Source organism: Melopsittacus undulatus, chromosome 9 (genome assembly GCF_012275295.1).
Source record: "Melopsittacus undulatus isolate bMelUnd1 chromosome 9, bMelUnd1.mat.Z, whole genome shotgun sequence".
In the NCBI taxonomy this organism is placed as follows: Eukaryota; Metazoa; Chordata; class Aves; order Psittaciformes; family Psittaculidae; genus Melopsittacus; species Melopsittacus undulatus.
Genome location: NC_047535.1, coordinates 34029518 through 34049570, shown reverse-complemented (window position 1 = coordinate 34049570; position 20053 = coordinate 34029518). Strand labels below are relative to the sequence as shown.

The 20053-nt window shown below is 41.0% G+C and overlaps 1 protein-coding gene across 1 annotated transcript in view; it reads right to left on the bottom strand.

The window, feature by feature from the left end:
* CNTN4 (contactin 4) overlaps positions 1-20053 on the bottom strand; it is a 163133-nt gene that overhangs the window by 77075 nt on the left and 66005 nt on the right. The window contains exon 5 of the mRNA XM_031049239.2: positions 5184-5387. Within this exon, the coding sequence (XP_030905099.1) occupies positions 5184-5387 (204 nt within the window). The remainder of the gene's footprint in view (positions 1-5183; positions 5388-20053) is intronic.

The following is a 20053-nucleotide window of genomic DNA, read 5'->3' as shown; positions in this document are numbered from 1 at the left end:
GCCGGGTGAGGTTCCGCCAAGCCAAGAGCAGTTACTGCCCAGTGGTGTCCAAGGGCAAGGCTGGGTGTAGCATTTGGGAATAGCAGCATTGTGTTGCTGATATTGGAACTTATTGGGACATTTTCCCAGAAAACCATTTCCAGGTCCTGTAATGAAGACTGCAAATTTGGCAGAGGAAGATCTTCTGGGGATGTGTTTTGCAGGAAAGTCTGATCAGATTCAGGCAGCTGCCTCACTGTGGAAGACTCTGGCTTTCAGGCTGGAGACTTACCTAAAGAAACCATGGTCTCCATCACCCTCCGATGGCTGACCACCAGAAGTGAAGAGCTGCTTGATACCTGGGTCACCAGCCACCACCTGCCCCATTATAACCCAGGCATGTGAGCAGAGGAGATGCAGCTTCCTCCAAATGTTCCACAGCCTCTGCTGGCAGCCAGCCGGAAGGTGGGAAACATGACAGTGACCAAATAACATGGGAGAAAGGGAGCCAGGGCAAGGAGACACCTTGCCTCTGTCAAATAGCCCATTGATGGACCAGCTAGCAACCAGTCCTCAACAAGCAAAATCCACAAAAACAGACCCATCTTCATGGCACATCAGATGTTTTATGTGTTTGCATTTCAGAGGCTTTCCTATTTTTATTTCCAATTTCAAGGCTTAAAAACGTGCTTTTGGATGAAAGTCCTAGGAATTTAGAAGCAAGTAATTTGTCTGAGGAGATGATATGCATTTCCTGACAACACCTGTGAAATGTTAAAGTTTAATTGGCCCATACAGCTGCCGCTGATGGTAATTTTATTCCAGGACTATTTCAGTTCCTTCCTACTATTACTGTTTTAATGCCGATGTAAAAAATCCTAAGTGCATTTTAAAGAGAAGAAGTACTGCAAGAGCAGCGGCTCTCAGCACCTGCGTGCTCCTAACAGGTTTTGCCTTGCATTTGCTGCAGAGCTGGGATGGCCCAAAGGGTGCCAAATGTGCTGCGGTAGCAGTGGGGACAGCACCCCAGGGTACCTAATGCCTGTTCAGGAAGGAACAGTGCTAAGACTCCATGTTTGTATTAAACAAAGGAGGCAGCATTGCAGGTTTGTTCCCTTTCCTCTTCTCTTCCAGTCCATATCCCTTAGCAAGCTGCCAGGTGGCCTCTTTTTTCTTCTGAGCTGCAGTAAGTGCTACAATCCTAATGGACAATTTTAGGCTTTAGGATAATTCTCATTCTTCAGTGCCATATACGTTTAACTATTTATTTTCTTTTCCAACATGGAAATATCTCAGAGAGCCCTTTCCCCACAATGGGATGTACCAGCTGGTAATACTAGGACTAACTTCCATATTTCAGAGCCAAAGCTGAAACCAAACACTGACACCTTGGGAAACCCAGAAAACCGTATCTTCCCTTACTTATTCCTTTTATGAGCTGGCATTTACAAAGGGAGAGCTGCATGTCATTCCCAAAGACATGTGCTGGAATATGGGTGCACATTTCAGAAGGACAGGTCCCAAACTAAGTATGTGCAGTTTCAGGCACTGCTACACTTACATGATATTGTATTTAATTATTTTCTCCACCTGCTCTGCAAGCATCCTCACTGCCACAAATTCATATAGCTACATGAAACTATTTAAACAGGGGAAACTGCATGTGGATGTGGGAGAGAATTAAGAGGGACAGAGGAAAAACATCTTTTTCCTAGCACACACTGTACTTAGTGCAGTGTATTTATCATCATCAGATAACCTCTGTCCATAGAAACAGAGCTTGAGCTCATGCTGACTGTGACAGCTGCCGTGGTATGGGCTGTTCCTACCACCATCCTGTAAACCTCTGTGATATTTACCTCTCCAAGGAGGAAAAACTGTCTGAGAATAACTAATGGGATAAGAGGCACCTTCTGCTTCCACAGCACAGAGACAGGGAAGGAACCTGAGTTCTGTCAACAGAAGCATGTACTGCTGGTTACTAAAAGCTGCTGCAAGCATCAGGAGATCCATAACTCTGAAGCCTTGCAGCTGAAAACAAGCAAAAAGAGCACAAAAGGCCCAGGTGGGTAAAGCAATCTGCCTACAGGATCTGATTTCATTCCCTACACTGTATCTTTTCCTTTTACAGATTACAGCTCAAAAGCCTGGCGCTGTAAAGCAAGCAGCGCTTCAAAAAAACATGCTGAAAAGCTGTTTTCCAGGATGATTACATTCCAGTCAAATAACCACAATGAAGATGGCAGGTATTCAGTGTAAAAAACCTAAATGATTCACTACAGTCCAGAAAAATTACTGTCATAATTTGATGAAGAAATGTGAAAAGAAGCCTCAAGGTTCTTGTAAGCATCTTGCAATCCCAGCACGGCAGTGGCAAGTGCTCTGGGCAAATGGGGACTGATTGTTAGTTTGATGAGCAGGCTGAACACTGGCTACAGCAAAAATACTCATCATGTAATTCATACACCTGTCTGTTAAAACCATTGAAATCCTTGATATCAAACAGCATAGGGTCAGCCCAACTGTGAGCATCTGAACTCTGTTTTCTTCCTACAGCTCTGGAATGGGGAAGTTTTAAAGGTTTTTGAGTGAGAGATTATCACCAGCACAAAATGACAGAGCTTTCTCTTTTCCTCTCTTCAATGCAGTAAGAAATAATTTAAAAAACCAAATACAGGTACCATTCAGATGGTATTCCTTTCAGATAGCATTCCTTTCAGATAGGATCTTATACCACCATTTGCTTCTTTCACAGTAATGGGGCTACGTATTAACTTGAAGGACCTATAATTAATTTTGCATGACAGCAAAAATGTTTTGCAATTTAGAAATTACTTTGATTTTGGAGAGAAACAGAAATTTCAAAAGGAGTTTGTTGTAAATTATCTGATTTCTTTTGGAATTCACAAAAAGTATTTCAACATGAAGACAACCAGGCAAAAGCTCAGAAGCTTCCAGCAAAAGACCATTTTATGAAGGGTTAAATGGTGGAGGGCAGACTGCCCAAGTTGGGACTCCAGTCCTACAGCCCAGGGCTGAGAGGCCTCAGAGCTGCAGCAATCTCCCCATAACTCGGGATATGCTGGGGGGGGGACACGACAGGGACCCCCCATTCCTCCTCCCGAGCTGCACAAGGGCCCTGCACACATGGCACTTTGCTGCCTGCCCAGGCAGCCACGAGGGGGGCAACTCAGTACATTGACTGGGAGAGGTACAGGATGCATTTTTCCCCACTTAACTCACTAATTCAAATTAAACAGAACTGAAACAACTGCTGATGAGCTAGCCTCTGAGCCTACTAATTTAATGATAAAGTGTTGTAAAGAAAATAGCATATCATATATATTAAGATATGCTGGACATGTCAGATACGAAGACAAAAGATAAGCAAAACAGATCTGCCAGTGGAAATAAGATGTGCCTCACATCCTACTCATAGAATCATAGAATAGTTAGGGTTGGAAAGGACCTTAAGTTCATCTAGTTCCAACCACCCTGCTATGAGCAGTGACACCTCACACTAAACCATATCACCCAAGGCTTCATCCAACCTGGCCTTGAACACTTCCAGGGATGGAGCGTTCACAACCTCCCTGGGCAACCCATTCCAGGACCTCACCATCCTCACAGTAATCTGTTGTTTGTGCTTCTAAAGCAACATATATAATTTCTCTTTTCAAGTGTGATAGCATGTTTGATTTTACAGGGTGAACCTACAGGGAATGAAAAATGGAGACCTACTGATTTTTAAAATGAAGCTTGTCTGTCATACTGGTGCAATCTTATTTCAAAACACACATTTATCCCGTGCTCAGCTTTCAAGTACAACCATCCTTGGTTCTACGGATACAACAGCACCTTCCTTGTTTAACTCAGGAATGCATTCCCCAGCCCCTCAGAGGTTCAATTAAAGTTTCATATCTTTAATAAACAGCAGAGTGCACTTCAAAAGAATTGGAGAACATTTCTGTGAATTACCTCAGGAAGGCAATCGGTCCCTGTAAATAAAGCAGAGTGCGCAGAGGAGCGATGCACTGGGGTAAAGCCCTTGGCAAGGCACTTTACAATCAGGCTGCCTAGCAATCATCCCAGCATCAGCCCCATCGCGGAGCAGGAGCAAATGTTGAGCTTGATTGTGATAAATGGAAGCACTTTCAGCTAGGTAAGGTTTACATAAAAGTCCTGTTAATGTAATACTTAAAAATATTTCTTCTTGAAACACTGAAAACATTAGTATGAGACAAATTTAAATATTCCTCTTTATGGTTCACACATTAGGTGACTTATTCTCGACTCAGAGGGACAGATTTACTGCCACTGTGTTTATAGATATGCAGCCTGCCCTATAACAGCACTGGATTAGCAGCTCTTATCAGCCCTCACAGCCTAACTGTGGCACTTTCCCATTACCAATGTGTCCAAACTCCCTGTCCACAGGAATTGTGTTAATGTGAAAGGGATAGCTATGGGCAGGAGGCTGGCAGCAACAAGCCTGTATTTTCACAAGCAAGGAACTTTTGTCAAATACCACTAGGTGACAATGGAACTTCTTCTAGAAGAAGCTTCTAATAATGGATTTCTATTTCTGGCACAAATGTCCTGCCTGTTACCCTTTAAACAGACAAATTTTAATTAATTTTAATTGCAAATTAGCATACAAATTTATTTTTCTTATCTACTAAAAAATGACAATGATACAAATCAATTGTCTGGATAAATTTAGAAATCCTCTTTTGGTTTCTTCTTGCCTTTTTTGTATTATTCCACAGGCAACTAAAAATAGCACTAATTCTGCTGGGAAATACAGCCCAAGCTAACAGTTACCGAAACAACAAAGTGCCTTTGTTCTCTTTCGGGTTGCATAAAATGAGCAAAACTAGCATACCCAAACTCTAAAATCTATTTTATTTCCTGTTTTTGGCCAAGTGTCACCATGTTTTTCTTTTATAATTACTGCCTGAGATGGAGAGTTGTTCCAGTGGTGGGAAGAGCAACCTTGGCCACAGCATCAAACTCCACCACTGTCTGTGACATTGAACCACAGCTAAATCAGAGGTCTCCAGCCTCACCTCATCTCTCCACAGGGAAAAATCTCTCGGATATAAATATTTTAGGCCATTTCTTAATGTCTGCGTGACAACCAGTCAAGGGAAACCAAAAAACCCTCCAGCCCCAGCTCCCAGTTCCTGTCCTCTAAGTCCTACCGTCGTTCCTGAGGATGAGCGGGGTGGGGGGGCCCAGGACCCTGCTGTTGGTCACAGTGTTTGTCACCACACACGTGTAGTTGCCCACATCTGAAGCTTCCACCTTTGCGATGTACAAATTCCCAGTCTCTTGTGAAACAAAACGGCGATTGTCCTGGTGTACGAAGGTCGGGTACTCATTGAAGATCCACGCATAGGTGAGCTCTGTAGGCAGAAGGTAACGTCAATCTTAGTGACAGGATACACGTTCTCATGGGGCAGTCTAGTGCTGGACTCCCTCCCAAGTCAGAGCTGGAGCCCTGAAAATCAGTTTCTCCCTGCCCCTTTGGTTAGCAAAACTGGATATATCACAGTCCATAAAATGATAACAAGGCAAACACGTTGCAAGTTCTTATCTTTATGGCTATGAATATAAATTTCCAACTGTGACACTTCTGAGCCAACAAACAGATCTAATATTCTTGTTGCTCCTTCAAGTTCTTCCAGCCCAACACAGAAAGCATTTTACAAGAATCTCACCTTTTTGTTATGAACATTTCAGCCTGACTCATGGCTTTTCTTTTATTCTTTCTTATTTTTTTTCCTTTAAACACAGTTTGGAGGACAATCTGCCATGTGTGTTATCACACTCTGTGTTCTTTATTCCTTTGGAATTTCTGAATTAGCAAAAAACTGAACACTAAATTAAGCAGCTGTAATCCTCTATATGACTAGCTAGACAGTACCCTGTTTTATAAGGCATCTTTGGAAGTTATTTGAGCAATAACAAAATAAGTGAGATGCTGCAAGTGGTTGCAGAGTTTGCAAGTGAGGTTAATGCAAAACAACCCTATAATATTTGCCTACGACTAATGCTCAAACATCCTAAAAATCCTTGAAGAACTAAAGTGAACACAAGATTGCTGTAGTTTTCTAAGGGAATGCTAATTATACTAAAAAGTGTATACTTGTTTTAATACTCTAATGAGTCATAACTGTAATTGACCTCAACTACGATTAGGTACTTTGGAAAATATATTCTGCCCTCATACTCCACTGTTTACATATGTAAGAGGCTGAATGCAGATTGTTGGCTTTTATTTATTTATTTTCAACAACAGGATTATAAAATGCCTGCTTAGACTTTTAGGAAGATATGATAATTATGTTTATGTGGGAATATCTAATCATCGTATTTACACATGTGCATCTAATTATAAGTAACCTCATGCTGATGTCAAGAGGATACTCAGAATAAACAAGGTACCACTTCTCAGCTGGCTTATTATTTTCTGCAAGTAGTTAAGTTGGTTGTTTGCTTTTTTTATTTACTCTTGGTGAACAATTATCTTGCTCCTCCAGAAGCATCCAGCAATAGGCAAATAAACACCATGGCCCTGCAATGCACAGAGGCATTTAAATTTGAGTGAATCTTCACACAACAAGTTTCCACCAAAGCCCCCTGAGCTCTGCAACAGAACACCATTGTGTGTTGATTGTGGGATGGTGAATTGACTACATGTTCCTCAACAAAACCCATGGAACTGGGAGGGTCTTTTGGATCAACAATTCCTGTCCCTCCCTATCCTTCCCTAGGAAGTTACATAACTCTATTCATAAATATACCTGAGAAGCAGCAAGGTTTTGGCTCCTGCTTTTCTGTTGTAAGTTGGTATTACTCGAATTGCTAAGAACCCTCTAATTTTCAGGTTAAATGTTTCCATTACTAGTCTAAAGCTATGTGCTTCTGGGCTAATGATGCCTTTAGCTTAAAGAGTTCCTGCCTCTTTGCTGGTGAGAGCCATCAAGAGCCCTTCTGCCTTCATTTTCAAGACAAGCTTTCTAATCTTGTAATTGTTGTAGTAGCTTTTCCTAGCCACTGCCTTAGTTAAAAGGTTTAAATATTTGTGTCATTTGAGCTGAGTGCCAGGTGGAAACCCTGGGTAAGCAGGTCACAGGAGAGCAGAAGGGAAATGTAAAGTTATGCATATAGGAAAGAGGTCTGATCAAAGCAAGCAGCAAATAGTGATGATCTGGGATTCCTCTACACAGATGAACCCAATGCATGGGAAAGTAAAGGATACTTATTCCCAGAGTGCAAAACATCAGTATCTCCTCAAAAGCCATCTTCAAACTCTATTAATTTGACTACATAGAACTGAGGGACATAATAAACATCTGATGCCACAGCTCTGCCTTCCTTTTATTACAACAAATCATTGTCCAGAAAAATACAACTACCCAAAATTACACAGAATTCGATATTAGCAATAGTCCATTATCGCTATATAATATTTTAAATAATTCTCTGCGTAATTCTCTCTCTCAAATAACATGGGACTAATGGAATATAGAGCACAGGGAATAACATAGACTGGAACATCTATAAGTGCCTTTGCTTGTGTAGCAACATGTAAATAAACACTATACCAAACTGACTTTGATTTCCTCAGAGATCCTAGTGCAATATTTATGGCTTTTCAAACTTGACAGATTTCTTTTGATAAGGCTTCTCATACTAATTGCTATGAAAGTGATAGACAGTTCACATCCCATAGGCAATTTGTAACAACTGTGTAAACAGACACTTAAAATGCAGCCTGAGATGGCTCCTGGTGACCGCATGCAATTGAAACGTTTACTGAAGTTACAGAGAGAGTCTTTCAGTACAAAGAATGAACAGGAACAGTCAATTCGTGGTTCTCTAATTGCACATTAGACTCTACATCCTCAAAGAATTTATTACAAACTTCTTTCTAATTTGGGGCCCTTTTCATGTAATTTTGCTTAATTTATAATGCTTTTAATTTCCCCTTTAAAGCATATTCAAGTAAGTCTCTCAGTATTATCCAAAGATTTCTGACCCATATTTGCTGGTTTTAATGTCAAGCAGAAACAAGCTGCCATCCCACTGCCAGCAGTGGTTTTCCGCTGCAAAGACCTCTGTCATACTTTGGTACTGCACTTCTCTTCGTTATCCTGATGGACTGGATTTCCATGATAGACCAGAACAAGACTGAGAGTTTTGGGTGGCAAATCTTCACTTCTCAAACAATTATCAGCAAGGATAGATGAAGAAGTTACCCGTACAGTTTTGGTACAGATGGTCTATGCACCCTGACTTAAGCCATCACCAGACTGAAGACATGCAACCCTGAAACTTTTCTTACTCTGCTCACTATGTGAAGAGCCTTTTCCATCTATGCAAATCCATACTGACGGGTTACACACACTTGAGTACTTGGAATACCCACACAACCAGCATAGGCACAAACTAGAAGAAGGAAAGTGGATTGTGGGTTTCTGTGCACAAGCCTACAGATTGCTAGGTATTTGTTCTTTTGATCCAGACAAATGACAACAAAGAAGGTGAAGAGCATCCTAAATTAGTTAACATTATTCACCTACTGAAAAGGAACCAACAGAAAATCTAGGCTCATGAAGAAGAGTGGAGGTAACAGGCATGTTAGCAGAAGCTTGATTTGACTTTGAAGGACAGTGGAAGTGATCATCACAACAAGCATGTAGAACTGCAAATCATTCCCAGACCAGATATGCAGCAGGAAAGCCCACTGCATACCAGCAAAACATCAACCTCTTCTCCATGCTGCATCCCCTGCCACTACAGTAAGGTTTTCAGGAGAAGCTCAGTTGCACAGAGGTATCACAGCACATTTATCATTATTATTTATGTCTCTCTCCTAGTGACAGGCAGAACATGCTAGGCAGTACATGGCAGCAGGTTATACCCCTCTAACATCCATCTACGCAACACCAAGCAGGAACACCCTTGATTCAAAGCTCCATAGGCAGCCTTTTACTCGAGTTCCTGTTTGCAAAGTTGTCTTAAACATGTGGCAGCAATACCAAAGAAGAAGCTAAAAGCCTTTTTTTGTTCACTCCTTTCACTCTTTTCAGAGACTCTCTTACACCAGTTGCTCCCTGCATGCTCTACAATGAACAATGCTCAAGTTACCTCTGGGTTTCAGGAACAAACATACTAACCACAAGCATGTACCCTGTATCGTGTATAAGCATCAATGAATATTTCAAAATAGAACCCAAGGCTTCTGCCACTGTTTCATGGCTAATTACCATGGTTTAACAAAATTTAGAGCAGTCAGCAATTGCTGTCAACTTCAGTAATTAAAAAGGAAATAAATTATTCAAACCACTTGAATGTAGATTTAGGACGTTTAAGATATGACTTTTCAATTTTATTTTCAGACAGCAGACACACTTTTTTTACCCCCCCAAAAGAGAGATGTCCTGAGCCGCTTCCCAGGGCACCAGCAGGAAGACCTGGCAGCCCCATGCCACACCATGGCTGCCTTTCTGGAGAAGCTGAGCCTGCTGGGGTGCTGAGCCCAGCAACTTCGCTCACCCTAGGGAAAATGAGACATGCAAAGTAGTAGAAGTTGCATCACTTTGGCTTGCTGCACGGGTTTTTTGTCTGGAGTTTTCTTGTTTGGTTTTGTTTGTTCTGCTCGGCAAAGCACGCAGTCCTCCTGGGTCTGCCTTTCCTGATCACGTTCAGATCTCATAATTTTTCTAACGCATTCAATGATGAACTATTAAAGCACAAATCCCTCCTGTGCTGCCCACACAACACTCTGCTTGAGACAAGAAACAAAGCTAAAGACACTGTAGACTGTAAACTTTCTCTAAATGATAGCAAGTGCAAAATTAAAAGGGCTACTTAAAGCTGAACAGAAATACTGCTATGGGTAATTACAATTAGACTGTATGGTTTACCAAAATAATGTCCTCTGCTCTTCTGTCATGCTATTTTGGCTTTGCCTCGCTTTTGCCTTTTAGTACAAAAAGCTCTTTTCTTGATTTTTTTAAAGTCCATAAAGTCAGTGCTGCCACTTGAAAAGGTCTCTGCAGCTATTATAGGAAAAGCTATTAAAATATCAGGATTATGGTAACCATAAAGCTGCATAGAAGAATGAAATTTTGAAATTAGTATTAGCCAAAAAAATGGGGATCATTTATCACTTTTAATAAGAACAGTGTGGTACAATACACTATTATTTTTTTAATAGGCTTTACTGAAAGTTACAGAGATTAATCCAATCTTTAATGATTCCTATAATTTCGATGTTATCACCTACTATGTCATTCTCAAGTTGGACAGGCAGGAACTTTTTCAGTGTGAGATGAAAGATTTGCAGCATTTCCTGTAAATCTTGAAGCACAAAAACTAAGCTTCCTTACCCATAGCAAGAATGAAATATGAAATCAAGGAAACGAAGAAAATCTTCCCTTCATAAGTCTCAAGCAACCCAGATTGTAACTGCAGTAGGACAGTATTTTGAACTAATCTCGAGACTTTCTGTAACAAAAGGTGAGACTCATACGAGTCTTTTAAAGGACCAGTTTAAATCCAGGTATGGTGAATGCAGCTCCATGAGCTAGGTTTGCACTTTCCTTGACCACACAGTTCCATAAAACTATTATTGCTTTTCTACGTTTTCAAATGCAATTTATTCTCAGGTATGGGAAGTGCTGAAGTTCTCCACTCTGTTTTACTACATATCTCTGCTTTCCCTGTCACAGGGCCGTTCTAAATACAGCTAGCAGCAGCAGCAGCAAAGTCACGCAAAGATTTTCCTGAAGAGAAACTGTTCCCTCAGCTATTGCACTGCAACTGATGGCAGTGAGCAACTGGATCTAGCATTTTGCTTTTGCATGATTTACTACAGACACATATTTCTTGGCTCTGTGTGCATTACTATCTGAGCCTGCCATAATCTCAGTTTCCATTAGAGAAGCTGATGCACACACAAGCTCAGCCCTTCTTCACCTTCCAGCATTTGCTGCAGTCCAGGTTAGGAACTGCTAAACCTTCACACCTGCTGTTTATTTTACGTATTCAGATACTATAACATTACTTTGCCATAGCAAATCCCACTACTTTCCTCTCCCTCCCCCATCCAATTCATAAAAGCCATTCACATCACAAACCATTAAGTCATATCCAAGTCTGGCCAAGATATAATTTTCTTTTATACAGCAACAGGATAATGTTGCCCTGAATGAAGTGAGGGAAGAACCTGTAGCTTCATCCACGTGCAAGGCTCTACCCCAGCAGAACACGACTGTGGCCCAGACCCTGGCATGCACAAGCTAACACCCCATTATACCATCTTTGCACACCTCTGTGACTACCCCCTGATGGGCTTGAGTGGATAATGCCTCTGTCAACAGCAGTGTTGTATAAGCTTCATAAAGACCAATTTTTGGTGAATAATTTGTAGACTTCTCTCCTTTTTTTTTTTTTTTTGGCTCTGATTGCTTTCATTCCCTGGTGTTCCAATCTCTCTTAAGTGGCACTAACAGGGTGTTTTGATGGTTATGGTAAATTTGGGCAATGATAAAGCATAACTGGTTATCTGATAAGTGTCCTTTGAATTATTTCTGTATTCTCATCTTGCTTACTAAATTTTGCTGACTGCTTATAGGGGATATTAGTAATTTCAAATTTCACTATGATTTGATTAAGCAATCAACATTTGTAGCCCCATGAATAACATAACATGAGCTGGAAAGGCATCTTGATGCATCGCAACACACTAGCTATGAGTGTGCTGGGGAAGACGAAAGAGGATTTTACCAGCAAAGGCAAATACCTGGCACTATGTACTATGCATGTGGCCCTACCCAACCCCCAAGGGCTCTTCTCCACCCATACCAGTAGTTTGCTGGAAACTGCATTGCAGTTTCTGACCATTTTTCTCTTTCGCAGTTTTATTTTAATAGTAAATCTACATTAATTATGTGCCATAAACATTTTTTGTGTGCCTACAGACCATTTCGTTGCCCTGACAGCACACTGGATCAACTATTATCTTCTCCTCTTAAATACATGCAGAATAATTTAATGGAATCCACCAGGATGCAAAAATCACTTGGTAATTCTCCCTTTAATTCCATGCTCTGCCCTCTCCATCACATAGGGCCTCCAGCTCCATCACACCACAGCTCCTGTGCCTCCAGTGCAGATTTTCATAAAAAGAATAATGAATAATGAACAAGATTAATCTAAAGTTAATAACACATTTTGGGGTGAATCCTCATCTATGCTAAACCTGATGATACAGCTATGATGTAGTCTGCCAGTCAGTAATTTCCATACAAAGAATATATGCTGTCCTTGGCAGATGTGACAGAAAAAAGTACATGCCCTTTATTTTAGCTAATATTAGTGAACTGGTTTGCACAATTTGACCTGGAACAGTGTAAAAGAGCCACAAGTCACTGTTGTCAGTGGTAATATAGTGGTATGGGAGTCATAAAGACATGATATCATCGAAGGCCATGAACAGGCTCAGAGGTCATCTCTCCAACCCAAGGCATAACTATTACATCTCTGAAGTTCTTCCATATTTTTCTTCCAAACCCCCAGTGATAACAATGTATAACTTTTGATATGGTCTAACAGGGCACAACACACACCAGTGGGGAAACAGGGCTGTACCACGGGCTGCAGTGCTAGCATCTCCTGACCACACACTAATGGTTAACAGCAAGCAGCCCCTTTCTACTGGGGAGAGATAATTGCCTTTGTGAACATAACTGTGTCCATGTGTTTGTTAGTGCTGTATACACATGTACATGGCATGTCCATTAGCAAGTCACAAGTGTGTAAGAATGAGGAAAATACACAATTAAGCCAAATTCTGTGTCTGACTCATCCTCACAGTAATTTGCACTGAGTGCAGGGCTGTGGTTGTTTCCCAGCCACTCAACTCCATGCTTGCACAGCATGTAGAGCTTCACATATGGGTAATTATAAAGGTGAGAGGCCTTCATTACCTGAAGTCTAATCAATAATCACCTTTATCTGCTGCATCCCCATTTTTCCTGTATCTCTAAAATAGTTAAATACCTGATGGCTGTACACAGCTGACCTGGCTTATCTCTTGGAAACAGCTTCCAGCCTCAGTTGATTGCTGGCTATGCTGGCTGCTGTGGCACCAGGAATACTGACTCCTGCACTGTACCGCTGAGGGTTTTGACAAAATTTAAACTTAAAGTTCCCTCAGGGACAAAAATCAACAGAAGCTTTTATCTACAACTGAATGGAGAATGTTCTGAGATGGAGTTCCATGCTGTTGTATTTACTACAGTCAAATACACAAACCTATTTCAAAAATGTCTGATGGGCAGCAGACATCTTCCCGCAGCCCCACTGATCTAGCATGCAGGCTGGGAGGTTTTGGAAGAAACTGTATGTTTTTTCATCTGACAAATCTCATAAAAGGTCTTGTAGAAATTTACAGCTTAGCCTGCTGTTGCCTGAAAAGAAAAACCACAAACCAACCCATCCTGTGTTTGTTATAAGAGCTTATGATACCTTTGGGGAACCGGATTCAGTGTTTACTGAAACTGGTAAAACCTTGTCCAAGGTTAGATTTATTGGCACTTATTTCATGCACCTCTAGTTTAAACTTAAAGTTTTTGAGCTAGGTTCATCCCAGCATTGACCCACATGGCTCTGTGGGAAGGGATGGTCCCCTCAGCCGTGCTCCTTCTCAACAGAGATGCAACCTCAAACTGCACCAACGAACGATGATGATCCAGATAACTGGAAAAGTTGGGAGACAATGATCCACTGAAGAAGGGAATTACAAAATTAAATCTTATTTCTGCTAAGAAAAATTCCTTGGGAGTTATCAGATGGTAAATCCTGGAATGAAACATTACCACACCTTGCATAAAGGAGCACTCATGGGTTGTCATGGCAGTTGATTAGTGGTGAAATCAAGATTTCAGGAAAATATTATACAATGTAATGTGCCATTAATGTAACTACAACGTAACTTCAGCAAACCAACCTTAAAAAAGAGCAGCAATGCAGAAAGGACTCATAAGTGGTGAATAGCAGTATATTTGCTACAACCTTTATCCCTGCTAATCATGCAACATCATCTTTCTGGAAGCCAGAAGACATATGCTTGGCCTCCTGTGACACTGATCCAAGCCTAGATGATTTCACAGCTTTTCCCACTGAGAAATGTATAGATCTGTATGATGCTCTGTTTGTAAGTTGATTTCAGTGAGGAAATGCTGGCAAAAAAAAGACTAATAGCTTGATATGGTCCACAGAGTGGCCTCAACATCCTTCCAAAGCAATACACATCTTCACCTGACAGCCGGAGATAAAGTACCTCTGTGGCAGATACTGTCAGCAGCAAATGGAAAGGAGAGAGAGGAGAGATTGGCAAGAAAAAAAAAAGGTAAAGGGGGCTGGACTGAAGCCGCTCATTACTTAGAGGCAAATATCAAATGAGAATAGATAAGCTGTAAGCTGGGCACATGCATAAATGATGCTTACACTGTTTTTTAATCCTGCATTGTATTCCTGCTGTGTGAGGTTCAATCATCTCTTGTATTTTCCAGACTTGTCCTCCATAAAGTGCTACACACATCACCTTAAGGAATGACTCACAGATTTAAGCCATCAGTTTGTTTTCTGCTTAAAGTCAGAGAGAGTTAGCTTAAAAATCTTTTTTTTTGGGCACTTACTTCAGTAAACCTAAAGGTCCCTGGGCTTGTTTTAACACATATTTCAATGTGACCTAACTAATCCTTTAATACCAGCTTTCACTACCTTTGATCAGCCTCTTACTGTAGCTATAAGAGATTAGATCAAACCTTTAAAAAAAAAGAAAGTTGGTTGCAGAGAATTTTCTTACTGCAGTGAATTAATATGACTATCAACTCCAAGGTTGAAATATCTGGGCAAGCAGTGCAGGTGGTATGTCCTTTAGAGGAGATATATACACAGACAGGCACTGCTACATGATGCTGTGGCACATTCTTCTAGTATACAGGAAAAAAACATTCTCTTCACATATTTGATAGTTTTGATATCTATCAGCTGAAAACAACATCACTGTGGCACATTTAGACATTCTATATGTATCAGGGAACAGAAAATGCCAAAAGCAATATCACCTTTTGTTTTCCAACAACAAAGTATCACCCTTACAGAAAGGAGTGCTCACACAAGCAGGACTATTGACTTAAATGAAGCAGTATACGCATTCAGGGATCTGGAAACCCGTACTTGATTGTGAAAGTTGAGATACATCATTGCTGTGATTGTGTTAGTAACCCACTTTCTGCTATGCCCATCTCACAGGAACTTGAAGGATCAGCAGCCCTGGATGCTTTGTTTAGTTTAGTGTGAGGTGTCCCTGCCCATGGCAGGGGGGGTTGGAACTGGATGATCTTAATGTTCTTTCCAACCCTAACTATTCTATGATTCTATGACTCCATGTTTCTGAGAGCTTTGGCTGTAGACACTGGCTAAGACTGGGTTTGGAGGGTAAGGGTGGTTGCAGCATGCTTAGTGAAGCCTGGGAGCTAGACTCAGATCTCTAATTTATTTTATAAAGAGATCACATATGTTACAACTTTTGATAAATGCCTATTGACTGAATTCTGTCAGACAGCAGATTTCACTCATCTTTAGCCAGCCCCTGCCAGCTCTACCTCCTTTCAATACCATTTCAATCTTCATTTAGTAGTGACTGCAACTGAACAGGGGAATAAACCACATGACTAGCTCGCAGATGATTTCTTTTTAAAGATGTCACAAGCTGTCACTGATAAATAAAAAAAAAATCCATTAGTGTCATGTTCCTTATTATTTCGGTATTTCCAAGGTCTTAACTGGAGAGCTGAGCCTCCTCCTCTAGTTCTCTGGAAGGGCAGCAAGCGTTACAAACCTCAGACATCCTACCTCACTGTCTGTCCATGACAGCCTACTTGAGACACGAACATGTAGGTGGCTGGTAGGGATCTTGCAGCAGTGTTGACACTGAAGGTGATAAATGACACATGCCAGCTGAAAATTTGGGTCTCAGTGCCCATCCCAAAGTCTGTTCTTGACTGCAACCCTATTTTGCAACTTCTGTTCACAAAACTGATCCCTGTTTGAAATGAGGCAGATCACCTATACCAACTTAGGTGCTTAAATTAGTGTAAATCTAAGATGAGTTTGGCATTTGCTTTATTGGAAAGATTTACAATTTCATAGATTTTGCAATTAAAACAGCACTGCATGTTCTCTGTCCTGTCAGAAATATCAAGCTGAAGCATTCCCAAATTAGGGAAGAAATTATCCTTATCCCTTATCCTCAAATACACTGATAAACTTGAGCACAAACTGAATCAGCAGTTTTAGAGAAAGGATTATGCTAGATTAATTTTAATCTAATCCATTTCTATCTCCTGATAAGCTTTTTACTTCTTGCTTTTAATAATTTAAACAGTGACTGTGGCATAGTATAAAAAATAAATGATGGGAGATGTACTTCAAGGGGAAGTTACAACTCTCAATCACTTCTTACTTAAATAAGAGTTTCATATGCCTGATTTTATGTTTCATGAAACCCATTTTTTGCTGAACTGTAACAATCTTCAATACCAGATGCAGAAGAATTATGCTTTCCCAGAGCCAGTGAGGAAGCCCCATGTAGCCTGCTCTTTGTAATGTTGCTATGGGAAGAAGATACCTCAAGTGAATTTTGGGTGGTTGAGAAGATGATTTAAGCTTCCAGGCAGCTTAGATCTGGCTGCAGCTTTCAGGAGCATCACTAAACTTCTCACGAGCAGGAACCTCGCCTTGCAGTTATGATGCAAGGCGCTAGGAATTGGCAGGTTTGGGGAAGTTGTTTTCTGGGTTTTGGCCTGAGATAAGTCACTCAGAGGCTCACTGAGTTTGAGAGCTTATGATCTGGAAACCACTTTGAAAATGTTGACAGTTCTTTGGACATGGGAATTTGATGACTGCATGGGGATGTATGAGTGGTAGTCACTATTAGGAGAAAAAAATCTGTAACAGATTGAGATATTTTTCATGCTACACTGTTTTCTGTCCTCATGCTGCACCCTCCTCCAGTGAACAGTACCTAGACTAATTCTGATTGAATTTCATTTTTCCTACTCCAGGAAAGATCTGTAGGCTGCTGAGCCCCTGCTCATGGGGAACATCAACCTACTGTGGCATTTTCCTGTTTGCTTAGACATCAAAGCCTTCACTCTACCATTCCCTGCATCCTGAAAGGAGAACCCTTCATGCACAACACAGTTGAACTCCTGACCTGCAAACCAGAGAGGTCTGCAACTCCTGCTGTTGCTGTAGGTACCATGACTGCCAACAGCAACCCCACTGCCATTGCCACATTCAAATATGTTGCAAACATCACTGACTACTGCTAATGCAAAATATTTCACCTACTCTTTCTTCTTTCTCTTTCCCAGCCCCAAGGGACAGTTTACCTGCTCGTATTTTCACTCCAGCCTTTGGAGTGATCCATGAAAGGCTGCTCAATGACCTTGCAGTATTTTGACAAATAGTTGAACCAACCTGCAATCGGCTTAGGAGATTTTTTGCTTGGTTTCCTAGAGAAATGGAACTTTCAAAATCATGTTGCCTGCCCATCTGTGAGATACTCCTCAATAAATCAGCTTCTCATTAATTGGAACCCAATCTGACCAAGCAGCAAAGGTTTATAAAGACATTAAGATAGGAGAGAAGGAGGAGAAAGTATTTATGTCTTGGTAAAAAGGGAGGGGTGGGTGGTACTCTGGCAAATCTGCTTAGCAAGAAGCAAATGCCCAGTTCTGGGTATAAGGGTTGTGCAAGAGGTACATGTTTAGAAAGCTCTTGGGCAAACCACACTGGAAGGAAATGCAGGAAAATTAAGGTTGAATATTAAGGAGTGGGGACACCAGATGTTCCAGGTTATCTGCTATGGAAGAAATGTGGCTGGAGGAGCGCTGTCACCCTAACAAATACAGAAAATTAACAGAATTTGTAGGATTCAACTTTCCATTCCTCTGAAGATTTCATATTAATGGGGATGTGCCACAAGAACAAGATCTGGTACCAAGAAGCTGATTTAACACATAAGGGAACATGTGTTTCAAGGCTTTTGCCTAAAGCCATTCTGAATTGGCCATCCAGCAGAAATGTTAGATGCATTCACTCAGCAGCATAAATGTTGCAGTGTAGGCAGAATAGGCTGATGCTGCCTGGGCAGAATGAAATAATCCCCTGCTTTTAAGTAGATGTAAGGTGGCAATGTCCTTGGCCTCTCTGGCTATGAGCTGTTTCTAGTGAAATTTCTTCCCCTTCCATTACCTCTTTCAAAACTGACTGTTTTCCAAAGTTTTAACACAAACTTTGATTAATGGAGAATATTACAAACATTTGTTCCCATTGTTAAAATGACAACTGTAAACATTTATTAATAACGTATAAATTCTTCGTAAGTGTCAAATGAAAAGGTAGTGTGGCAGTTTCCAAAGAAGAAACAACTGTAAGGTTGCAGTACAGAATGAGGAGTAAATAGGCACAAATACTTGACAGAGAAACAACTACAACAGAGAAAACTCTGTTCCAAAACACTCCCTGCTGAGCAGTGCTGCTCAGGGGGTTGAACCCCCCCCCCCCCCCCCGATCCTCTTGATGGTATGAAATTACCTGATAATTGCCTTTTCCCCTCTACACTGTTCTGATTAGTTTTTCCAGTTTTCCTCCCCTTCCTCCTTACACTATGTGGGGGGGGGGGGGGGGCTGCATGAGCACAAGAGAATACAAGATGTGATTTGTGCAATAGACTATTTACAAGACAAACCTATTAAACCCTTCATCACATAACAGAGGCCATCAGCCATAGTTACAGCCAAAATGTTTTCAATGTTTCCAGTCCACAAAGCGCCAATCACTGCTTTTTTTTTGTTAAAAAAGAGTGAAAACCTGACCAGATGAGCAAGCACACACTAATCATTTTTCTGCAGAGCACAGAAGTGGTCTCAGCACCACTGTAATCAGTAAAGTGCTTTCTGAAAACATGTCTGGTGTCTACACTTCACTACCTACCATACAGCATGAAAGGCTGAGATTGAGATGAAATCAGAATTGCCATCTCTTCTGTCAAATGCTAAAATTTAGTTAGTTCTACTTGATTAAGCTGTGCAACAGAACTAAAAGTTCTCCTAGCTACTGGGGAAAAAAAAAAGGCAGGATAGAATGAGAAAACCTGAACACATCCATTATGTGAAAAGATGTGAGAATAATTCTCTGTCAACATTTCAGCTCACAGACACAGACTCCATGGCTAGGTTTCCAATAGGAGTAATGGCATCAGATGGGAAAGAGTTATTTGAACAACTGAGATTTAATGAATCTCCTCCTCTTTGGGAAGATGGAATTTTACAAGTGCATTGAGAACATGGGCTCTGCAGAGGGACAGAAAGCTTATTTTTCTTTAACTGTTCTCTTTGTTCAGTCACAGAGACAGTCCCCAGATGCTCAGGAAGGTTGTCCAACTCCACAGCAAGGAGCAGAGGAACATGGGGAATTGAGGGTCAGGACTAGAAATTATGTTGGGAAGGTTCAGTTACTGGGACATCAGGAACTTTATTACAGGCCCTATACAAGTGGGAAGTCATGTACTATAGAAACATCAGCAGGTTTCCATCCGTATATCTAAGCACTTTGCCATGTACAAAAGCTATCTGCTAATTTATCCCTTGCACAGATTACTGAGATAAATTACGAGGTGTGAAAATAAACATGTTACAGGTGTAGTAGGGGTGGTATGGGCTATGGGCAGAGATATCTCAGAATAAGACATACCTCTAACCTCTAGGGAACACAAAATTTAAATAATCAATTGAGAGATCACTTTCACCAGCTCTCTGTGTACATTCATTTCTCACAGCAATTGGAAATCTCTAACTCTATAAGGTTTTCCCACAAGGGCAAGAAGGCAAATGTCATGAGAACACTGTGTATATAGCTCTTTCTAAAGATGAACCAAGGGAAAATCAGGGAGGGGGCAATAAAGGAAATCCTAAACGACAAG